The sequence below is a fragment of the Gracilinanus agilis genome, chromosome 2, assembly GCF_016433145.1.
Source record: "Gracilinanus agilis isolate LMUSP501 chromosome 2, AgileGrace, whole genome shotgun sequence".
Classification (NCBI taxonomy): Eukaryota; Metazoa; Chordata; class Mammalia; order Didelphimorphia; family Didelphidae; genus Gracilinanus; species Gracilinanus agilis.
The window spans coordinates 199,489,814-199,506,596 of record NC_058131.1 but is presented as its reverse complement, the minus strand read 5'-3'; the positions used below and the strand labels follow the sequence as shown (position 1 = coordinate 199,506,596).

Here is a 16,783-nt window from a genome sequence, read left to right as displayed (position 1 = left end):
TCCTTTTTTTTTCTAAGTAGATAAGGAAATTGACTCCTAGCAAAATTAAATGACTCGTCCAAGATTGAATCAAAGCTAGATGTATGTATTCTACTCTCAACAGCCCTTTTTTGGTTTCCTATTGAGAATGTCTGATGGTCCTTTGAAGGATGAGCATTTTTAGTGTTGTTTGGTCATTTTTTAATCTCGTCCGACCAAATGCTAAAGAATAGGTAATGACAAAGCAAACTGTGGAATATGATTACACATGATGGGATACTGCAGAGATAATTAAACATGATGAATGAGTATGGAATAATGTATAGAAAAAATAGGACACAAGATAGCATGAAAATACCGATTGTTTTGTTAGTCATTTTTTAATTATGTCTGGCTTTATGACCCCATTTGGTTTTTCTTGGCAAAGATACAGGAATGCTTTGCCATTTCCTTCTCCATCTCATTTTACATATGATGAAACTGATGCAAACAAGGGTAAGTAACTTGCCCAGGCTCACACATCTAGTAAATGTCGGAGGCCAGATTTGAATTTGGGAAAATGAATCTTCTGATTCTAGGCCTGACACCTGCACCTCTGCACTACCTGCAAGCCCATTGCAGAAATCTAAAAGTAATTTATTTTGAGAAGTACCTTCTATATCGATAACAGTTATAAAATTAGAGTTCCTTATTCTTAAGAGTTATTTTTGGGCAAGAGCAAGTGAAGATCCCTCATGAGTTTTTTAGGGAAGAAATCCTTTTATTTTTGTAAATTTATGTTGGACCCCTTTGGCATTCTTATGAAAATTATAGACCCCTTCTGAAAAAAATGTCTTTTCCCCTTACATTCATAATTTAAGGAAATGCTAAATTTCATTTAGAGATTAGAGAAAATAAGGATGTGTATTTCCAGATCCATATTTCAAGATATTCTGAAATCTCCTGCAAAACCCCATGACCACCATGATTTTAGTTGTTAGAAGCTTAGATAGGGAAAGAAGGAAGGAAACAAGAACTGTCCTATATTTTACAAATAATATTTTCTTTAATCATCTTAACAATCCAGGGAGATAGATGCTATTATCATCCCCATTACAGGTGAAAACATTGAAGTAAAGAGCAATTAAGTAACTGCTCAGAGTCGCAGAGCTGTTAATTAACCTGAGGTCAAATCTGAATGGAGCACTTTCTGACTCCAGGCCCAGCACTCTAATCACTACAATATCTAACTACTCCTACATCTGTTTTTTTCCCTCTTTTATAGTGGGAGAAAGAAAGAGTCATCCTTTTTCTTTTGCAAATTCTCCTAGTGGAGAAGCAAAATCTTTGACTATATTTTTCATGCTTGAGGGTTTTGTATTTTTGTTTTTTACCAATTCTTACTTCGTGCTTTTAAAAGGGTTGCCTTACAACATGGGTGGATGGGGAGTAAGAAAGGAATTTTTGCTTTTGTTTAATGTCCAAAGTTATCTTTAAAGTCTACCCATTTTATAGTGTTTTCTTCAATGTTTTCAGTGGTTTGAAAACCTTGTTAAGTGGTAATAGGCAAGAATTTATAGTTAAGAAATATGTGCTATAGTTTTAATTTAATAACAATCTTTTTCACTTTGAATTTTTAGTGAATTTTTGCTACTAAGTTCTGTTATTGAGTGAAATAGATTAAATTCCTTCTGGGGTTCAATTTTGGGCTGGGCTTGAGGGCACACCTCAAAAGATTCCAGTTTGGAGAATCATGCAGTAGAAAAAATAAGCATGAGAAAGCCTGAGTCTTCTTTTTCCAAAAAGCTGATTATTCCATTTTGTTTTAGGATGGAGTTCAGGTGACTGAAAGTGGCAAATTTCATATTAACCCAGAGGGATTTCTGACCATAAACGATGTTGGACCAGCTGATGAAGGTCGCTATGAATGTGTTGCCCGGAATACTATTGGATATTCCTCAGTTAGTATGGTCCTAAGTGTTAATGGTAAGACAGTCATGCCAATAGGAATTATTTCTTATAATTTGTACGAGATATTTTACCTAACAAGCACCAAGATCCTACGATGTAAAAACTAGATAGTTCATTTGAAGACTTCTGAGTTGTAGAATTTTAGAGAAAAAAGGCATACTGTTATATAGTCAGATAGAAAATCCCTTATTTTACAGATGTGGAAACCAAAGCATGAGAGACAGGGCTAAGCTAGTAAACAAATTTCCAATTTGGCCCTCTTCTCACTACACCTTATCAGCTTGATCAATTCTCTTTACAAGATTTACCTCTCTAAGAGATATAGTAGCTTGACAAAGTGGTAATTTAAACCCACCCAAAATTTTAAGGGTATAAAAATGTATGATCAGAGAGGATGCATGTAGAGCTTTCTTGTGTACAGAAATAGCTGTTTTGGAACCTAGGAGGATCTGAGTTCTAATCTGACATATTGACATTGTGACCCTTGGCAAATTTTTTAACTTACTTACTGCTCTAGAGAAGATGCTGACAGTGCATTGGTAGAGGAATTGTCCACATATGGGAATTTCCTGTGTTAGTCATATAATAGATCAATCTTCTGTCCCTAATTGAATACTCAATATCTTGCTAAAGTGAGCTACAATATTATGTCTTTGGAAAGTTGGTATACTCAAGGTGGAGTATCCTGGATATTATGTATATGGAATTGGTACAGTTTTAGGACTCAGAGTCAAATAAGAATGATTTCAGTGGCTGATTGAAAGAATTGAATTGATGAAGATAAATTTTAAGGGTCCTTTTTTTTTAAGAGTTGTGACTCAAAAAGATACAAAAGCATAGTCAATCAATTGATCGTTCCTTGATGACTGCATTTTGTAAAGTCCACAAAGGTTTTCTGATGAATTTGTTTTGATTTGTTGCTAATTCCTCTTCTGAAGAGATAACCTGGATTTTTTGAAGCCTGTGCTAATATGTAAAAATGCTCTGGCAGACACTATTGTACAGAAAAACTTTAATTCTGGAATTGGCAATTCTATGTTCATCACTAATAAATCTATTGTTCAAAGATCAAGGTAGCTAAATTCAGACAAGCTCCTTACCAGATTTGATATAGAATGGCATATATGAAGACACTGAGAATCATCTACTAAATTGATGAGGGGTGGAATCAGTCCTGTGATGTGATGAACAAAAAACCTAGTGTGATCTAAGACTATATTAGGAGAGATATAGCTTCCAGAAAGAGGGAGGAGATTTTCTCTAACCCAAGTTATAACAATATCATCTTGCAATTGGAGGGGAAGTGGTTTTTTATTAAAAGAGAGTTATCTATGATTATCATTTTTAGTAACTGAAGTGTGATGATAATGATGATTGCATTTGAGATTCAAAAGTTCCAGGAATAGGGAGGTTATAATCCTGCTGTATTCTGCCCTCATCTGATATTATCAGTTTTTAGCAATGGAGTTTAAAAAGAATGTATGCTGTAAAGAGTCTAGAGGAAAGCAAACAAAATGGCAAAGGGTTTCCAGAGTCTTCATCTATATGGGAAATCTTTGAGGGAACAGGGGATGTTTAGTCTGGAAAAAAGAAGTGATATTCAAATGTTTGAGAAGCTGGCATTAGACTTGTTCTGTTTAGCCTTAGAGGATAAAACTAGGAACAATAGTGAAAAGGGTTTGCCTCACAAGATGGTGAATTTTCCCTTCTTAGAAGTCTTTAAGCAAGACTTTGGATGACTATATACCCAACATGTTATTTCCTTGGCATATGTGTTCAATTAAATCCCCTTCCAATATTGAAATTCTGTGATTCTGTGAAATGAGGAGCATAGAATTGTGGAACAAGGGGTCAATTCATAACTTTATGATAAGATAAAAATAGTATAGTTTACACTAGTGATTCCCAAAGTGGGTGCTTCCAACCCCTGGTGGGTGCTGCAGCAATCCAGGGGAGCGGTGATGGCCACAGGTGCATTTATCTTTCCTATTAATTGCTATTAAAATTAAAAAAAATTAATTTCCAAGGGGCTAAGTAATATTTTTTCTGGAAAGGGGGCGGTAGGCCAAAAAAGTTTGGGAACCACTGGTTTACACTGAGAAGCTACTTGGATTTTTGAATAGAAGATGGACCTTGGACTTAGAGAGATATTGAATTAATTACTGCTTCTGATATTCACTAATAGTTAAAACAAGAATAATTAACTCTAACTCTTAAGTTCTCTAAGCAACTCTCTTAAGACCATGAATAAGTAAAGTGTTCTTGATTTGCATGGATAGAAAGGCTGTCCATATTCCTTGTTTCCCACACTAATTAAACACTGATTTGAACCTACCTTCCTTGCCCTCAGTAATATTCTTAAATTTTCTGTCTAAATAATAATAATGGTTTTTTCAGTGACATAGGTGAGATCATTGAGGAGTGGGGAAGTCAGAAAAATAGCCTTAATATCCTTTTACACACACACACACACACACACACACACACACAAACATACACACATATACACACAGATTATTTGATCCATTAAAACCATGCCCTTCTTCAAGAGAGGCTTCAGTTGCAAAGTTAATTAAATTCATATTACTAATTGCAAACATAAGGTGAAAGATGCCTCTTTATGAAGTTGCGTAAGAAAGGACACATGAATCAACTTGAACCGTACCACAAGGTTTTATTCAACTCCTCTCTACACTGCATTTGGGGCTGTGGAAAATGGATAAAGCATTTCCTCTTCTCTAAAAGAGATTAGTATTTAGTTGGAAAAGAGGATACTATTAAGACTACTATTTACATATGATACAGAAGCAAACAACATATTCTTTAGAGCTAAGGTTTATAGTACAAATTGTAAATATCAGAGGAATGGTGAGAAGGGGCAGATCAAAGAGGGGTAAAGTATACATGGGGCAGCTTTGTAGAAGAAGGAAGACTTGAAATAGGAAATTTCAGAATGTGTAGTATTTAAACACATGAAAGAGACAGGAAGAGGAAAATCAGATGAGCTCATGGGAAAGAAAAGCACTTGTTATATTCAGGGAACATGAGGAAATTTCTTTAAAGTGGAAGGATCTTTTGGGATAAAAAGTTTGATTGGTAAGAAGCAGTCAGATTATGATGCACTGTGAAAACTAAAGAAAGGACTTGAGACAACTTAATAAATAATATGGACTCATGGAAACTTTATTAGTAGATGAAGGACATAATGAAATTATTAAATGTGGCAGAAAACAGGGTGACTTAACAAAGAAAGCATACCAGTTAAGTCTGCTACAGTAAAACGGGGACCAGGGCTTATATATTAGTGTCTAGATCAGAGTTGTGACAGTGATGATGAGGACGGGAGAGAAGAGCCAGCTTTAAAAGAATTGATAAAGCCTGTAGAACAGTGATGGGCAAACTTTTTAGAGGGGGCCAAAAGAAAGGAAATGCTCATCTGTCAGTCTGTTTCTAAGGAAACTCAAAGTTTCATTGTATTGTATCCTGCTCATTGTATTCGTCAGATTAGGAATAGTGTTGTGGGGCGAGATAGAACATTTCAGGGGGCTACATCTGGCCCACAGACCATAGTTTGCCCATCACTGCTATAGACTGTTGTAGTGTTAAAGAAAGATAGCTTTTTTTTTTGAAAGAGCATTAGATTTGGAGTCAAAGAACATGGTCACTGCTACTTAGAGAATCATAGAATTACAGGAATTTCAAATTTGAAGGACATTTTAGTCCAACCTAATCCCAAAAGGAATACTAATTGTAATGTAACCATCAAGCGGACCATCAGTCTCTACTAGAAGAAAGTCTAGTGAGGGATAAGCCATTACTTCGAGAAATAACTCTTTATATTATTTGTTGTTCAATTATTTTCAGTCATTAGGAGTTTTCTTGGCAAAGGTTCTGGTGTGGTTTGTCATTTTCTCTTTGAAGAAACTGAGGCAAATAGGGTTAAGAGACTTGCCCAGAGCTACAAGCAAATGAGTTTCTGTGGCCAGATTTGAACTCAGGAAGATGAATCTTCCCAATGCTAGACTTTACACTGTATCTACTCTACAACTTAGTAGCCCTCTTTATCTTACTAGATAACTCTAATTATTAAGAAGGTTCCCCCCCCCTTTCATGAATACTGGCATTTCTTCTTTGAAGTTTTCTTGTTTTCTCCTTTGGGACCAAATAAAATAAATATAATTCCTTTTCCATGTATCATAATAGAGATGCTATATAACCCTGAAATCTTGTCTTTTCCTGGTTTCATTTCTTCTGGTGGAAGCTAGGTGGTTCAGTGGATAGCACATTAGTCCTAGAGGCAGAAAAACCTGAGTTCAAATCTAGCCTGAGATACTTATCATCTATGTATATCCTTGGGCAGGTGGTTTAATCTCTATTTAACTCAAATTTCCTTAGCTACAAAATGGAGATAATAATAAACACCTGCCTCAAAGATTTGTGAGGCTAAAATGAGGCATTTGGAAAATGTTTAACACAGTGCCTGGCACATGCTAGGTATTATATAAATTCTAGGTGCTGTTTTTATTATTGTTGTCTTTAACATATTAAACACCCCCTTTTCCTTCAACTGATTTTATTCTATATTAGCAACTTAAGGAAAATCATCTCCGTGGATCTCAGTTTCCTTATCTAGAAATGAGAACTGTTTCTACATAGGCCCTTTAGCTCTTATTTTCTATGACTTTATAACTAGAGCAGAAATTTTACTCTATGGCCTTGAATGTGCGAGAATAAGGATAGTTCTAGGTATGTGCATAGCCACTGTCTTCCCTATCCCAGATAAAAGCTCCTCAACCTCTCTTTTCTCATCCTACTTATATCAGGATGAGTAAATACCATTTTTTAAAAAAAGAATGTGTTCTTTATAAACCTTTCATGTCTTCCAGTTTGCAAACAGGAATGGCAAGGAAGCACTTGGAAGAGGACAAGCAGACATAGGAAAGAGGAACAGATTCTGACTCAAGCACTTGTACGGCCATCTTTCTGTTGGGAATTGTAGTTAAATCTAGCATCTCTAGAGAAGGATGTAGAGGGCAGCTATGTGGCACAGTGAATAGGGTTCCAGGCTTGGAGTTCAGAAGACTCATCTTCTTAAGTTCAAATCCAGCCTCCAATGCTTACTAGCTGTGTGAGCTGGGGCAAGTCGCTTAACCTTGTTTGCTTCAGTTTCCTCATCTGTAAAATGAGCTAGGGAAGGAAATAACAAACTCCTGTTTCTTGGCCAAGAAAACTCCATCTGGGTTCATATGGGACATGAATAAAAAAAATCTGACCTACTAACATAGTGCTTAAAAATTTAACTTTCTTTAAAAAAATAATTTTAAAAATATTTTTTGATTTTTACACCACTGACATTTCTTCCCTCACCCACTCTAGTCCATTTAAACCATTAAAACAATATAAGAAAGAAAAATAATGGGTATATCAAGGTCTGTGAAGCACTTTGTACACATTATATCTCTCATTTGATCAGCATAATAACCCTGTGAAGTGAGATATTGCCAGCATTATCACATTTATTTTTTAGAAGAGGAACAAACTAAAAAAGATTAATTGATTTGCTTATAGTCATACAGCTAATAATTGAGTCAGAACTTGAACCCATATCTTTTCCAAACCTTAGTCCAGATCCTTCCATTAGTATATGTTTATTTAATAATTATATAATCATATATAGCCCAAACAATAACCTCAAATAATAGTAATAATAAAATTGATAGCTAATATTTATTCAGTATTATATGTGCTGGGCATTGTGTTAAGCACTTTACAATTATCTTCCCATTTGATCCTCACAACAACTCTAGGACCTAGATACTCTTATTGTCCTTATTTTACAGATGAGGAAACTGAAGTAAAAAATGGCAGTCATACAGCTGGTATATCTAAGGTCAGATTTGCACTTATCTTCATGATTCCAGCTCAGTATGTATCACATATATGTGCACACACAAACATATACATTCTCATACATATGTATCTATATGTATGTGTATATAAATGTACAAAATATTATGTATCATATATTATATATATTCTATTATATATATATAATTTTGGGACCCAGAAGGGCCCAAATTTTTGGGCAGAGGAAATAAATTTTTTTTCTAGAGGTTTAAAATCTGAAGGAATGTCTGTCTCTAGCCAGCATGTGGCCACTTTGATTTCTAGGTCAATTGTTGATATTAGTGGTTAGAATAGGTTCAAAATGGTCTTGCTATTTCTGCTACTCTATCGTATGTTTATTCTTCTTGGATCTTCAGGGAGGAAATCTGTACTTCTGATTACATGTGCTAAAATTTAAAGATAAATACAAAATCCATCTGAGGTCAAGCTGTGTGACTAATGCTATTCACTGTGTCTGGGTCATCCACTCTGGTCTATCATTAACTTTTCCCATTACCGTGTCATGAACAGTCAAGCAACTCATTATCTTAATTTCCTCCCTTATTCTTACCTACAGAATCTTGTCTGGAAAATGAAGGGCCTTAATTTCCTCACAATACAAAGCAAATACCTTTGAATAGAGTTTGTGATGAGTAAAAAAGTTTGGTTTAAAAAAGGAGTCAGACAAAAAATGTGGCCTTCTTTGTAAGTTTTAGTGATGTAGTGTCTAGACAATTTTATGAGTAATATGTATAGGTATTTTTTTCTGGTAATGGGTAACTTCTTGGTACTTTTGTAGTTCCTGATGTGAGCCGAAATGGAGATCCTTTTGTAGCCACTTCAATTGTAGAAGCAATAGCAACAGTTGACAGAGCCATCAATTCAACAAGGACCCATCTGTTTGACAGGTATGGTAGAGATTTAAAAAACAAACAAACTTGAATCCTAAGTTCCCTTTAATTAACTGGAATAATTAAAAAAATCCATACAAGTACATGAAGAAATTTTACTGGTATTATTTGACATTGAAGGATTTAACTGCTTTTTAATTTTTAAATAATAAATAGCATTAACATTTGGCTAATTTCTATGGCTTGCCAGCCTTATTGAAAAACTTGGCCTTCCAAATAGCAAAATTCATAGCACAAATAAATCATTCACCTAATAAGAACTGTTTAGTTATTTTAATGATCTTATAGAAGCAAAATTTTCAAAATCTATTAGTATATTTTTCAAACACTGATAGCTCTGAAATGTCACATTTTAATCAAGATTGTGTTTTCTTTTGTATTAATCACAGATTTTTTTTCTCCTTTTAAAAATTTTTTTGCTTTCTGCTTTTGGATGAGTGAATAAGGTATAGTACATTCTTTTTCTATAGATTATTCATCTGTAGAAATAGCAAAAAAGCAAACATTTCATTTCTGTATATTGGTGGATTGTTACTCTCTCTCCTTTTTTCAAGTATCTTCTAGTATTTTGAATCACATGATTTGTGGTTTTTTCTTTTTTCTTTGTCTTAACTTTAACTTGTTAGCCGCCCTCGTTCTCCAAATGACTTGTTGGCCTTATTTCGATACCCGAGAGACCCCTACACTGTGGAACAAGCAAGAGCTGGAGAAATCTTTGAAAGGACTTTGCAGCTTATACAGGAGCATGTGCAGCATGGTTTAATGGTCGACCTGAATGGAACAAGTCAGTAATTCATTTAAATTATTAAAGTACAACCCAATGTGCCAGGCACTAGAGTTGCAAATACAGGAACACATCAGTTCCTGCCTCCAATGACTTTATATTCTATTCAGAGGAAATGACATAAACATTAAAAATACAAAGTGCATATATACATGCATCTGTATGTGTGTGTGTGTGTGTGTGTGTATATATATATATATATATACACTTGTACATAAAATACATCTGCATACATATATAGTAATTTCTTGAGGAAACAATACAGGGATGCAGTGTGGGGGCAGGGAAAACATTAACAATTAATTTCTGAATAGAAATTGTAATTTCTTTTTTCCTTTCCCTTCTCATCCACTTTTTCATCAACCCATCTTGTCCTCATCTCTTGTAGCTTTTGCGGAAATGAATGAAAGGATCATTTTACTCTAGTGTTTTTAAAAATCCATTTATCTTTAGTCAACTAATTTGACTATTCTTCTTTTTGCAACTGGAGTAGAAAAATGGCTTAAAATTTTTTTAAACAATTCAAAATATTGATACTATCTAGCCTTATGAATTCATTGACAAAGGAAGTGTCTAGATAAAGAACTGTCTTGTACTAATCCAGGTCAGCACCATCTTTGTAACATTGTTTTACAGAATTCTCTAGAGCACTGAGAAGTAAGGATACTGCTACAGGGTCAGTTAGTATGCTTCAGAGGCAGGGATTAACATCAAGTCTTCTTGGCTCGAGGCTAATTCTATCTTCTCTTCCCTGCTAGCATCTGAAGTAAGAAAATAATTTATGATATTAATATTTGACTTCTTTATGAGTCTTTTCTCATGGCTCATTTTCCAAATGTGGGAAAACATTGACTGTTTTAAACTTAAGCATATCCTTTCATTCTGAGTTGATTACAATTCCAATTTTAATAAGTTATTCTTCAAGAAATTCATCCAGAGGTGCCAGACTGAATCATTAGCATGTGTTTAGACATTTATAGTGTGGAATGTTATAGAACATTCCAGTGGGTTTTCTGGTCAAAATTCCTTGATAAAGTGGCCAGTTCTTGAATCAAGGGATGGATGCTGATAGATGGCCTTCCCGAAATTATATGTAAACACAAAGAGATGTGTGGATTTTAAAGTAGTTCTTTCTCTATGAAGCAGAATGGCTCTCTTTCTAGCACTCCTTCATAACATATCATGGATTCATGAAGGGCTATATGTGTTCTTGGGGATTCTTGTAAGGTCATCAATAGATCAGGAGCTCAAAAGAGACCTCAGAAGTTATTTAGCCTAACTTTGTATTTTTAGATTAGGAAACTCAGACTGAAAACTATTATTATTTGTCCAAGGTCACATAGGTAGGAAGAAGGGAGCTGAGGTTCAAGTTCTGTTCATCCTACTATGAAAGCTATTATTTTTTCTATTACATGTTTTCTCTTCTTTTCTACCTCTTGGCCCAGACTCCATACACATTTCTCTGCATGGAGAAATGTAGGGAGTTGTGACTTTGGACCTTTAGCTTTTTCACAAGGACCTAATCCGAGCCTGACCTCTTGTTTTAGTCTTGGAGGGAGAAACTAAAGAGCCTCATTCTGTACCACCCAACCCCCAAATACCCTATTTCATTCCCTCTCCAGTGCACTAGAACAAAGGAGTTTTACTGAATCCACCTGTTCTTAGTGCCTTGATGTCCCCCGGTTGCATATTAGATTAATGACCCTCCTTTATGATGTGAACATCACTTTAGCAGATCCAGTTACCATGTGCTTTTCCTGTTTGGGTAAAAATAATAGTAACATACGTAGCTGCCTCTCTTCCACCCCATATCATGGTGTGGATAAGTAAAATGCTTTTGATGAAGTGCCCTTAAAGAGAGGATGTTTTCTATTAAATACCTCATTACTTTAAGTCTTATCTAAATTTTTCAAATCCCCAGTACCAAGCCTCAATATCTCTTTTGCTACTATTGTCACTGCTCTTTCTGTTAATACAAGTCACAACCTCTTCATACCTTTTTATTCAATGCAATTCTCATCATGTTTTTCCATTCATTTTCCATAGATCTATCCAAAGTACTGGTGATCTCCCTTGAGGTCTTTTAAAGTTTTATAGACATTAGTATAATAACCCTTGAACTGTTCATCTGTGATCCCTTATTCTTACCACATGACCAAATATAAGAATTAATGAATTAAATAGTTATAAAATGTATATTTTTCCCAAACTACTCTTAAGCTAAAGCAGATAATGGTATATTCTAAAATGCCCAGTAGTTCTGAGGACAATATAATGTAACTGTCAAAAACTTACTTTTTTTGAATAATATAGACTTGGAGGATTCATTCATTCATTCAGTCACTCCATCAACAGAATGTATTAAGTACTTACTGAATGCCAAACTGTGTGCTACTTATTGAGATTTCTGGAATATACAAATTTTAAATAAGATCCATCTCTGCTCTCATAGAACTTATAGATTAATAGTGATAACCTAAATTTGAAATTTGTTAGATATTTGTTAAACTTCCTAATTGTCAAAATAATTCCTATTTCTATTTTGTTCTGAAATTTTTAAGTCTGCTACTGAAAATGCCTTTTAATTTAAGACATATGTTTAAAAACCACGTTTAATTTGTTAAAAATTCTGAACCCAAAATGAAAGCTGATTTTATTTATTCATATACACACATCTATATCTATATGTCTAAATACAGATATTTGGATATTTGTGTGTGTGTGTGTGTGTGTGTGTGTGTGTGTGTGTACAAATAGATCTACACATTAAGCTAGACCATTATATTTTCTTCTTTATAAGACATGAAAAAAAAGTCCAATGGGCACCAAAGTGCAGGCTCATTGCTGTTGTTTAAAACTTATAACTTCAAGATACAAAAATGATGATACTATATTAAAAAAGTTATTGAGACTTGGCATGAGACACAGAAAATCTGATAAAATATTTCATATTCCATCTATTTTGATGTTCATGATTAAGAATTTCACTGTGACTTCCTTGAAATAAACCCCCCCTCCAATTATACAGATAGATATTTCAATCTCATCACCTGAAGTATTGTGGGATTTACATTGGAGAAGTATTTAAAGTAGAATGAACTCTGAGTTTGATTTGTTAAAAAAGGAAAACTAAATGCACATAGAAAGTCCAGTATTTTTTCTCAGGTGAAACACCAGTTCTAGTTTTCTTTCATAACTTTATCAATTCCTGCCCTCATAGGAAACTTATCTGAGGGAACAAAGACTTTAAAAATTACATTGTGTGCATATTCCTTTTACACATATATCCTCTTATAGATGTTCTTTTTGATAATGAAGAGAATTGACATTTACATAATTCTTTAAAGTTATAATGTTTTAAATATATAATCTTAGTTGATGTTCATAACAACTCTTTAAAGTCAGAGCTATTATTAATTCTAAGCCATTTTATGGATTAGGAACTAAGGCTGAGAGAGGTTAACTAATTTGCTTAGTCTCAACTATTAAGTTTTGGAGGTGAGAGTTGAATCCAAGTTAAAGACTAATTTCTATCAGTTCTGTATTTACCTCTCTTTCCATACAACAAGGAATCAGTCAACTGAGAGGCCCAGAGAGCAAGGGGAAAGACCTTGCCCAAAGTCATATTGCAAATAAGGGGCAAAGCCCCAGTTTGAACTGTGGTTATTCTGACAACAAATCCAATGCTTTTTCCTTTGATCTTACAAGTAAAACTTGGATTTGGTTACAGCTAACCACCATCTATCTCATCTTCTATTTATTTTTGTAGACCCTAGATCTATCAATCTACTCATTCAATTCATTTGGTATGTATTAAAAACCTACTATATACACAAAACTGTAATTGGTCTCTACAAGCTCCAAATTCTTTCTATGAAACCACTAATGATTCTAACAATACATCCGAGCCTGTGTTTGTGTGATTCCGTGAAATGAACAAAAATATCTTAAATTCCTATTGCATGACAAGCATTGTACTGTGGGAAGACGTTCGATGCATTAAAGCCTTTGGAGAAATAGGATCAAATTTAGGGCCTGTTATCTGGATTCCCTACGTGACCAATCCAGACTGAGGCAGTCTTTGTGTTTGGTTCTGGTCACCTGAGCCCCGAAAAGCTCTGGTACCAGCAGGTAGGTTAATCCAAAATCAACTTGATCCCTCCAAGAGGTTATTAGGAGTCATTTAGAGAAACAGAGTCTGTAACAGATATTTTATCTGGATCCCATTACAAAATCATCGACAAGTAAAACTGTGTGTATGATTTTTCTGCACTGCATGTCAGGACAGACAGAATGGGCCATCTAAGATAAAAATCTGAGGCTCCTCTTTTGACTCAGTCTTTGATCCCCACCTTTCTTAGAATTCTTATTGGAGAGCTTTGAAGTGGCAGACCAGCATCTACTGAGTTAATGATTCCTTTCCTAACAAATGTTAATTAGATAAGAGTGCATATTCAGATTAGAACTGGCTCCTTTAGGATTTGGACTAGTGAGCATCTCCCTGGGATATTTCCTCTTCTGGAATTATCCCCTGCTGAATTGGGGTTTGGAATTTGACCATTTGTCTTTGCATCTGTATTCTTTAGACTTCAATGGATTATGTGTGATTTATTGCCCCTTACCAACTGTGACTCCTTTTTGCTTGAAATCAGTATATAATAAACTTCCATGCCCGCAGAATTCGGAACAGCATGGGCTAACCACTAGTCTAGTTGTTCTCATTTTCTTTCTCCTGCCTTAACCATCCTATGCCACCACGCCGCTCAGGACCCCAAAAAATCATATAGAGGCATGGCTCCCTATATTGTACTATGTAAGCATTAGTGAAAAAAAGACAAAAAGGTAAATTTTTCTGTCTTCACAGAGCTTATATTTTACTTTGATGTCAATATAATTTGACATTTCCATCAAGGGATTTTGAAAAAAAGGAGTGAAAAAAGTGTTAACAAATTTTGGGGTAATTTCTACAAACCAGGAAATCATTTTTTTGGATTGTTGTTTTTGATCTTCATTTCAGGCTACCATTACAATGACCTTGTTTCTCCTCAATACCTAAGCCTGATTGCAAACTTATCTGGTTGCACTGCTCACAGACGAGTGAACAACTGTTCCGATATGTGCTTTCATCAGAAATATAGGACCCATGATGGAACTTGCAATAACCTGCAACATCCAATGTGGGGCGCATCCCTAACTGCCTTTGAACGACTCTTAAAATCTGTGTATGAAAATGGGTTTAACTTGCCACGAGGTATTAATCCGAATAGACTTTATAATGGATTCCCACTCCCCATGCCTCGTTTGGTATCTACCACCTTGATAGGAACTGAATCCATCACCCCCGATGAGCAGTTCACTCACATGACAATGCAGTGGGGTCAGTTTCTTGACCATGACTTGGATTCCACAGTTGTTGCTCTGAGTCAAGCCCGGTTCTCTGATGGACAGCACTGCAGTTCTGTGTGCACCAATGATCCTCCCTGCTTTTCAGTCATGATTCCACCCAATGACCCCAGAGTCAGAAATGGTGCTCGTTGTATGTTCTTTGTACGTTCCAGCCCAGTGTGTGGCAGTGGGATGACCTCTCTGCTCATGAACTCTGTTTATCCCCGAGAGCAGATCAACCAGCTCACTTCCTATATAGATGCCTCTAACGTTTATGGGAGTTCAGATCATGAAGCTCGGGAAATCAGAGATTTGGCTAGCCACAGAGGCCTCCTGAGACAAGGCATAGTACAGAGATCAGGAAAACCTCTTCTTCCCTTTGCAACTGGCCCGCCAACGGAGTGCATGAGAGATGAGAACGAAAGTCCTATTCCTTGCTTCTTAGCAGGGGATCACCGTGCTAATGAGCAACTTGGGCTGACTAGTATGCACACACTGTGGTTTCGAGAACATAATCGAATTGCTACCGAATTACTAAAACTCAATCCCCATTGGGATGGTGACACGATATATTACGAGACACGCAAGATTGTCGGTGCAGAGATACAACATATCACGTATAACCACTGGCTACCGAAGATCTTGGGTGAAGTCGGCATGAAGATGCTTGGGGAGTACAAGGGCTATGATCCCAGCGTCAACTCTGGCATCTTCAATGCCTTTGCAACGGCAGCTTTTAGGTTTGGTCACACACTCATCAATCCGCTACTGTATAGGCTAGATGAGAACTTTGAGCCCATCCCACAGGGCCACATACCTCTGCACAAGGCTTTCTTCTCACCATTCCGGATTGTCAATGAAGGCGGCATTGATCCCCTCCTGAGAGGATTGTTTGGAGTTGCTGGAAAGATGCGTGTGCCGACTCAGCTACTGAATACTGAACTGACAGAGAGGCTGTTCTCTATGGCTCATACTGTGGCCCTGGACCTAGCAGCAATCAACATTCAACGGGGTCGAGATCACGGGATTCCACCCTATCACGATTTTAGAGTGTACTGCAATCTCTCCTCTGCTTCCACTTTTGAAGATCTGAGGAATGAAATAAAAAATCCTGACATTCGGGAGAAACTTCAAGGGTAAGTTTCAGAGAAGACTTAAGACATTTCTTTTGGAATGGTGTACAAACTTGAGTTGGGGGGGCAGTGATAGGTTATGTTATATTAATGATATGTCACAAAGCATCTTACTGCAAAAGGAATGTTATAAAGCATTCTGAAATATTCTAAAATGTAAGCAGAAGCAGTCATGGTTGCCAAGATAAAGAGACTACTCAGAGATACTAAAATAAGCTCCCTTGACTGAGTGGAAGAATAAAGCTACCCAATACTTTTGATCATCAGATGGTCCAAGTTATTCTGTTTTCCAAGGCAAAGGTAGAGAAAAGGGGATATGTGACAAGCCATGTGGCTGCAAAGACATTTAACCACAGTCTCTGAAATATTAGCATTGCATGTCACCTGAGGGGCATTGTAGAGGCACATAGTAAGTACTGTAGCATCCATGTTTCTGAGAGGGGTTCAAGTTGCATCACAGAATTCCATAGTGCCCCCCAGAAATCTAAGGGAGGAGGCAGTTAAGGGCAGTTGGAGTCCTGGCATGAAAGCCAGGTCACCCCTCTTGCAGGGGTCTTGACTTTTGGCTCTTGGCTCTGGACATACACACACTCTGTGTAGCTTTTGGGGATGAGACACAGTCACCGACAGCCAGGGGCTACTTTACTTTGATAGCTAACCACAGAGATAGACCTTCAAGCAAGATCACAGTCTACCTTTAGCAGTTTAGGTTTCAGAAGGAAGATTATTTAGGGGCTTAGATAGGAGTTCAGCCA

General features: G+C 36.1%; 1 protein-coding gene across 1 annotated transcript in view; it reads left to right on the top strand.

Annotated features, from left to right (window-relative positions):
• Window positions 1-16,783, top strand: part of PXDN (peroxidasin) — a 158,222-nt gene that overhangs the window by 113,828 nt on the left and 27,611 nt on the right. Inside the window, exons 14-17 of the mRNA XM_044663613.1 lie at window positions 1,788-1,944; window positions 8,615-8,723; window positions 9,353-9,510; window positions 14,528-16,031. Of these exons, the coding sequence (XP_044519548.1) occupies window positions 1,788-1,944; window positions 8,615-8,723; window positions 9,353-9,510; window positions 14,528-16,031 (1,928 nt within the window). The remainder of the gene's footprint in view (window positions 1-1,787; window positions 1,945-8,614; window positions 8,724-9,352; window positions 9,511-14,527; window positions 16,032-16,783) is intronic.